The following is an 8,348-nucleotide window of genomic DNA, read 5'->3' on the forward strand; positions in this document are numbered from 1 at the left end:
TGGAAAGTCAAGTTTGATGTTTTTAACAGTGAATAAAGTTGGATATGTAGGTTAAATCGACGTTGCTTGTTTGATAGTTATTTCACACTATATAATGGCAGTCCACCTATTATCTTAGATTCAACACAGATGTAATATTTTCCTATAGAATATATTTTACATACATACAACTTAAAAGCCATTTCACCTTTAAATATAGGTCTTGTGACTTCAATTTTTGGGACAATGTAGGCCAGTCTATGAAGGATAAATATGTATATAGCAATTAGCAAGAAGTGACCGTGGGATTGTCACTTGTTTGTAACGGAGGTTTCACATCTTTCTACTAGGTGTGGTTTCACGTGTTGAAGACCTAGTGGAAACCATCAATTGAATTATTGTGTCCATCTTCATTCCTAAAAAGGGCATTTCGTCAAATACAGCTGCCCGACTTCTGCATTTGCACTATTTCTTTTTGGCTATGATTATGACATTGAATACATAAAACACTAAACTTCTTCAGAATGCTGATGGACTGTCGCGACTGCCGTATGAAAATTCAGAGGACACTAAAGATGCCGTAGATTTCGTCTACGATGAACAAATAGAACAAAACCCGATTAATAGTGCAGCCGTACGAAAAGAAATTAATCGAGAACCTGTATTAAATAGAGTGCATGAGTTCAGGATGGACAAAACCATACGAAAAATGCTTCAAGCATATCATACACGTCGTGATGAACATACTGTACACCAAGGATGTATACTATAGGGAACACGTGTCGTTATTCCGGTTAAACGTAGAAAGGAAGTGTTGGAAATGCTACATTCAAGGACACCCTAGTGTTGTGAAAATGAAAGCTATTGCAAGAAGCTATGTCTGATGGCCAGAGACTGATGCCGATGTTGAACATTTGGCTAACCAATGTAAAGGATGCAAGATGTTCGCGAAGAATCCACAAGCTGCGCCATTGCATCCGTGGGAATGGCCTACAACACCGTATGAAAGAATACACATTTAATTTGTCAGGACCTTTTTATGAACACTATGCTTCTAGTAATAGTCGATGTACATTCTAAGTGTTCTGAGGTATTTATAATGAAATCGATTTCGTCGAAACAAACAATTAAAACCTAGAGGGAAATATTTTCCTGAAACGGAATTCCAAAGCAAATTGTCAGCGATAATGGTCCACAATTTATGTCAGATGAATTTCGAAAATTTGTTCTATCAAATGGTATCAAACACTATTGCTCAGCATAGTGTCTCCCCGAATAACTGTGATCCAAGCTGAACCTGCCAATTATTGTTTTTTAACCATTGAAATCACGGTTAGAGTCTCATTACGGGCGGATTCAGGCGGGGGCGTGGCGGACGTGTGCCCCCCTAAAACTTGCAAACCATGGGTTGTCAGGGGTAAATTAAGATGGTATTAGGTTGAAACTTTAATTTCGCGCTAATTTTACCACAAAAGATATCTACATTGCACTCACTCTAGAAGAATATTAACAAATTACTCTAGTACTTAATCATTAGCCAGTTTGTTATCGTATTATAAACCACATCATATAACACTTCCAGATTATAATGACAGTTTAAATATCGTGTCATTGAATGATGCTAAGGGTTAAATTAGGGTTAGATTCTTTCCTGGATGTTTTACTATACTCTGTAAATGTACTGATTTGACTTTAGTTTCATATAAACCATGTAACCAATAAGTTGTGTTGTTATAAACTTAAATACATCACAGATTGAACCGGGATGGCCCTTGGCACCGAATTATTTTACAGACTAGATCGAGATGGCTCCGTGATTTTTATTTTCTTTTCGTTTGTAAGCCAGTGGTGGCGATTCACCCTTAGCCCGGTCATATGGTCGGGTGATACAAAAAGAGTTCGCCTATATATTACTCAAGCGTGTGTCGTCAGAGGATTATGTGAACTTTAAATTGGTTTTCCATACTTTGATGAGATTAGTAACAGATGGATTACAAATTCTTATATGCCCCTTGCTTTAAATTATTTTTTCCAGGGAAGAGTTAAACCTTAGATATGCCTGGCGCCGTGACGTCAGGCAATGATAACATCGGCCTAACAAAATATATAACTCCAGGGAATGAAAAGTCTAATCTTCAGGGAATGGAAGAGTAATCAAAGGAACCAAAATTCTAGTGGAAATCAAAAGAATGTAATCTAGGGACAAGGACCAGAAATGGAAAACAGGCACACACGACAAAGAACATTAAAAAACCAAACTAGTGCATACAAAGTAACAAAAGTAAATGAGTTACTCGGCCTCCACCAAAAACCGGGATCATGGACCAGGTACATCGGTAAGGTAAGCGTCCTCTACTTTTCTAGAAACATCCGCCAAGTTGCTGATAAAAATGTCAAGTCTAGGGTAGAAGAAATACTTTATAATCACAATCTTTAGTTACCAATGATAACGAAATTCAATACAGATACGCTTGAATTAGCAACCCTTAATCAAACTTAGTGACCAGTCATGTGTAGTTACATGAAGAACTGCCGATCAATCACAGAGTAATTATCATTCTACACCTTTCACCTGATAAAAGGATTCAGTAAGCCACCAGTTAATGCATTAACAAGATATCATTAATGAAAAAAAATAACAAAAGTATGGTGGTTGTACTATGGTTAATTGCAACTAGGATAAGGAGCCATGGACTATTTATCAGACGCAATTGAGCTCCTTGCAGAAATAGTGAGCCATGTTGTTTGATAAGTTAAACTTCCATATCTAAATCACGTTACAGATAACTTCCTGTCGGACTGAAATCAAACTCCCAGTGATTATAATGCCATAGGTTAAAATCGCACTGATTACAATAGTAGGGACTTTGTCCTTCTTTAAGGGATCAAATTGGTACTGTTGTTAGCAAACTGCTGTCCATTAGACCATTATACCATGTCCATTATAGTCATTGCCGTTGAGAAAACATTATTCATTATTGGACTCATAATGCAGAGTAGCATTTATAACACATTTCATTTTTTAAAATGGTCTATTTAGGAACAATTTATATTCTAGTAGAGTATCTTACCTTTTTGTAGACTAAGTTCTGTCTCATAAAATTTGAAATAGTATAACTCCGCAAAATTCACAAACCCATGATAAGAACTTTTTTTATTTTGTAAACAAGTAAAACCCATTGAATAAGAAACACCGAAATGGTTATATATCGTACATTATAGAGACAACAGCAACAATCAATGAATGACAAATTTCATTACATAATGTGGTTTAATTTTGATCATAGAGTTTTATTTTCGTAGAATCGTTGGCAGAATGACACGGAATTAAGAACTCAACGAACAATTATCTCCACCAGGTTGCTTTAAATTGCTTTAAATCTCGGTATATTTAACGTGTCATTAGAGATTTCATATAGCTAACAGTCCCTGGTATCATGAGGGAAAAAGACATATCGAATAGTCGATATCCTCCTGTCACCTATGTATTGTTAAATTAAACGGATAATCAATGTTAATTAGCCCTCACTTGCACTGGGACTAACTAAATCTAATTTATCTATCATTTGACTGGAAAGACATGGGAACCACACAATCAAGTACCCAACGTCTCCAACCACGAATATTGATACCCACGACAACGAAACCACAGTTGATTGAAAATGTGAATATTTTAAAAATATGAACATTGTATAAAACTAAATAAAGTTAAATGGTGAACTACGGTAAACATGACCCAATCAGCGGTACGTAACGTGTCTTTTACATCTAATGGGAAACACAAATAACATGAAATGAATTCAGCTTTACAATACAAATAACTGATAGAATATAAATTGAACAAATTCGTAAAACATTCACAAAATTTTTCAACCGATTCAAGAAAACTCGTTCTCAGATACAGATGAACTTGTAAAAGATTCATATGTGCAGGTATCTCCCGTTCTATGTTTTATGGTATTATTGTTCACAAAGCATGGAAAGCTCAATACGCATTCAATACGTTTACTAAACCTTTAAACAGTCTTATATGATATTGTTGTCAAAGTGTTAAAGATAAGTATTAATATTAACTCGCCCATAGGGTCTTTACATAGAGCACACAATATCTAAAAGCAGTTTTCGGCATGACACGGGTTGTGACCTTATTGTACGGCGTCTGATGTACCGTGGTTTCCAACCCCACATGGAAACAATTGGGAGCTAAATTGCATACGATGGGGACATATTGTTTTGTAGGTTTAAACTGGTCTGGAGCTGGTATGTCAGTAAATTGCTAATAGTCTTTTGTTTGTTAATTTGTGTAACGTATAATCAACTTCTTTATTTTGATTTTAACAATGGACTCACACCGTTTTTTAAGTGATCTTTAGGTTTGTTAAATTGTGTAATATTTTTTCCACAGTGGCCAGATTTAAAAAAGGGGAGGGTTGTGATCACGCCAAACTTTAACCCCGCCGAATTGTTTTCGCCTATCCAAAGTCAGGAGTCTCTTGCCTCTGTATGTATTGTTTTGTTTTTACTTTCAGTTTACTTTTATGTTGCTGGAGTATATAAAGTCAATTATTTCGCTGTTCCTGTGTATAATGTTATTTTAGGACCAGCTTAAGTCTGCCCCGTAGTGTGAGGGTTTCCTCGTCGTTCACTGAGGACACATGGGTGGCCTTGAGCTAACACTTTTGTCTCTCTGACATATTCACCATGTCCATTATCGTTATATTAAGCTTGTTTACAAGTAGGAATCACACTGTTCGTTTCATCATCATTGTTGTGTTCTGCAAAGAATAATAGTAACCCTTGAAGGTCTGCCAAATGAGACCGTGGGCGTAAGAGGTAACCCTCCCCGTCAGGTACATTCCATTCAAATTGCTGTTATGGCAGTGATAATACCACCACGCGCCTTCATATTGAATGGCACAGTTATAGTCACTCCGGACATCGTTGTCAGCATCTTTTGCGGTAAATTTCATGCTATTGTGAAGTACCATGCTGTCACCTTAAATAAAAGCAATATTCGATCAGTTAAACTTTTTTTTATATCCGAAATGTTTTTTTAAACACATCTATATCGTATTTATTTTAATAAAAACTGAAGTGCAGTTTAATCTATTGTATTGAACACAGTTATTTACCTTGACAGAAAATGTTTGATCTTCCCCATGTTTACAGCCTGAAGGCTGTTTAGATTGTCCGCTTGTGTAATTTTGAACTTTGAACTGTATTCTTTCTGTCGATTCATGAATGCATTCTATTGCTTTAATCTCTGCTTTCTTTGTTCAGTATTTATCCCTCCACTTAAACAATATCTGATTTATTTTTGACCAGAGCTTTTTTCGGCGTTAAATAAAATGTTTTCCAGAGCTGGTAGCCACTAATCTTACTTCTTACTGTGCTCGCGAAACAGGCTTATAAATCATGAATAATTATTATTACTGAGGAATGTTCTCTTTTAGACAAACAGAATTAAGATGGCTCTTTTTATAGTGTCAACAAATTTATTTTCTGTTGTTTTTTTTTAATTGTATCATATTATTTTCATATGAAATTAACGCGATTTACCCACAAAGTTCAAGACCTATTTTAAGTTAGTGTCGTCTTTGTTAAAATTGTATTTTAACTGTATTTAGTTTTTTTATTTTCATATATCTATGATTCTTTTTTTGTATTGTTTTGACCACTGATTTTACTATTTTTGACTGGTGGCCATTTGCTTCCCGTTTGCATTGTAATATACCGGAAATAATTAACCTTAACGGAAGCGGGAGTTTAAAAGTGCCATCAAACGTGGTTTGACCAACCATTTTCTTTGGAAAAGTCAAGGAAATTGAGGTGGTCTCCAACCTTCAGGATTTTCCCTTAATATTGCCATTTATTATACAGACTTTTCTTGTTCACTATTCTTTTTGACTATTGCCTAGAGATTATCAGTTTGGTAGTTGTTTATTATCCTTCATGTTCATTATTCATAAAGCAGGTCTTTCGTTCCACTGTTGTATACTTGCAGTTAATTAGTCTTTTTATTCTTTTAATATGTTCGATTTGATTTGATTTGAAATAGAAAAAAATACCTGCGTTGCCACGATATGTGCCAGTTTGTAATTCATACCCACTTTCCTCATCCCCGACTTTGAAAGTAGAGTATTCTGCATATCGACGATTGTTTTCAAAGTCTTCTACCTCGACCCTTAGTGTGTAGAGTCCTTGTGACGAAATGAGGTGGATAAGATCATTACCTTTAAAGAAAACATAAAAGAATCAAAAAGCAACAAGCATTACGAATGGATAAAACCGAATTCCATTACAAAGTCACCGTACAAATAAGTGCATTACAAGATATCTCATAAAAATAGCCTTTCATCATTTAGCTATATGTTGCACCTATGAACTTGTACAAAATAACTTCATTTTTGCAATAATTAAGTTTTTATATATACATAGAATATATACCACCGGTCTCTGATTAAAATGCAATCAATTGCTACATTGATATTCAAAATCTAACGCTTAGTTATTGTATACATTATTCTTTAAATAGAAGCGTTGTTTCGATTAATTTATTTAAGATATATAAATTTCTTAACGCCAAAATGTTTTTTAGCTTCCCGTCTGCAGCAAATGAAAAATAAATCCTTGAGTAAATAATAACTTCAAACTTACCAAGCCAGAACTCCCCGTTTAATGAACCGAATGTACATTGATACGTCTTCCAGTCTCTGTAAAAATCAACTGATCCGTCCTGTCGATGTTGGAATACCTTGCAATAATATAAAGTGTTAAATGGAAAACACTCGGAAATTTTTTTATTATCTTGTATATAGTTATAATTTAAATGTGACATTATTGATTAATTTTATCTAGTAGTACCTTTTTGTGTACACACATTGCAAACCAAACCGTTTTCTTGTATCCCAACAGTAAGTAGAAGTGACTTTTAAGACAGTTTCAGCTTCGTGGTCAATTTCAAAAATTATATTGTCCAAGTGGCAACTTTGTGCTAATTATATAACCTGACTGGGTGTTATTGACATGCAATAGTGCTATGCCCCTTTCATACCTTATCTCTTTCGTTACCAAATCAGTGGATAAATAATTAATACACACACAATTTAAGTATGCGAACATAAACAAATATATTTTTAAAAAGTTGCCACTTGGTATTGATGTTCCAATGACGAAAATCTTACGTGTAATTATTCATAGATATAATCAAGTATTATCATTAACATAACAATACTCACGGTCCAACCACCACCGGCTTTGTCCATCTCACAGAAAACTTTAAAACCAGTAAGACCTCTGGGATAAATTGTATAAATTCCAGATTTGTTCAGGTTTTTGTCTAAATTTCCACAATCTGATGGCATGAAAGCTAAAACCAATACTAAGTATTTAAAATAACTATAATAATCGTTTATGATTTTTTTTCGCCGTGTTTATTAATCAAAATGACATAAGCTATGAAGACGATAAGGAATATGTCCATAGACAAACATTAGTTTGGTAATAAAAAAGGAAAAATTCCAAACTTTAAGGCTTATAACAAAATGATATCGATGCATTAAATAAAAGAATACCAAATGTTTTAAAGAAATGATATATATATGATGTATACTATCAAACTAATAAGGCAACTTTTTTAAAGCCACATTAAAAAAGTTTCAGAGATTGAATGAACCGGTCCGTCCAACAAATTGAAAATAACACAACTTAAATCAAATTAGATCTATCATTTGTTCTATTCAAGAACAAGCATGTAGGATCTAATAACTACCCATTCTACTTTCTTTTCAGATGACCTTTCTGATCAGTCAATCAGAATACATATATCATGATTTTGAAAACATTATTCAAAGGGAAGAACCTAAGGATTCTTGAAACTTCATATAAATATAGAGTAGAATGGAGTGTATAAAATACGACACAAAAGTAATAAACATATACAAAAAGTTAAAAATTATCTTAAAAGATCTTTTTTATGAAACGTGTTGGTTTGAACAGTCATAATGCCAAAACAGAAATTTGGTGAATATATAAGAAAAGAGGATCCCAACAGAGCTCCTAATGAGAGTTACTGTGCACACATTTTTGTGTGGATGTTTATTTTGTTTGTTAGATTCGCTATTGGTTCTGTCCAATTCATACATTGACCTTCTTAATTTAAATTGTGCAATTTTCCCCATACCTGCTTCCAAAGGCTTCTTTCGATACCATTGTAAATCAGATGGAATCATCGGTGTTATTCCTGAAGGATTTTCGGAGTGAAGGAAACATTCCGTCGTGACATTATTCCACAATAGTCTTTCACACTGATGTTCATATCTTTCACAGTGAATAACACACACAAGTAAAGACGGAACTTTTGCTGCCAT

General features: G+C 34.2%; 1 protein-coding gene across 1 annotated transcript; it reads right to left on the reverse strand.

Moving 5' to 3' along the window:
* Positions 1-4,721: 4,721 nt before the first annotated feature.
* Positions 4,722-8,348, reverse strand: LOC148608215 (ryncolin-1-like). Its single transcript, XM_088543579.1, has 5 exons — positions 8,162-8,348; positions 7,218-7,348; positions 6,637-6,733; positions 6,048-6,212; positions 4,722-4,975 (listed from the first exon to the last, which is right to left on the reverse strand). Exons 1-5 carry the CDS (start codon positions 8,346-8,348, stop codon positions 4,722-4,724), a joined length of 834 nt encoding a protein of 277 aa, XP_088399705.1.

The sequence above is a fragment of the Perna viridis genome, chromosome 9 (assembly GCF_037379345.1).
Source record: "Perna viridis isolate PV_CMFRI_1.1 ecotype Kerala chromosome 9, ASM3737934v1, whole genome shotgun sequence".
NCBI classification, from domain to species: domain Eukaryota; kingdom Metazoa; phylum Mollusca; class Bivalvia; order Mytilida; family Mytilidae; genus Perna; species Perna viridis.

Excerpts from the sequence above, each read along its gene's own strand:
- LOC148608215 (XM_088543579.1), bottom strand. The coding sequence starts at position 8,348 with ATGGCAGCAAAAGTTCCGTCTTTACTTGTGTGTGTTATTCACTGTGAA. Across the intron at positions 6,734-7,217 it reads AAGCCGGTGGTGGTTGGACC|GTATTCCAACATCGACAGGA; the intron begins GTGAGTATTGTT and ends TATTATTGCAAG. Across the intron at positions 6,213-6,636 it reads AAACGGGGAGTTCTGGCTTG|GTAATGATCTTATCCACCTC; the intron begins GTAAGTTTGAAG and ends TTTTCTTTAAAG.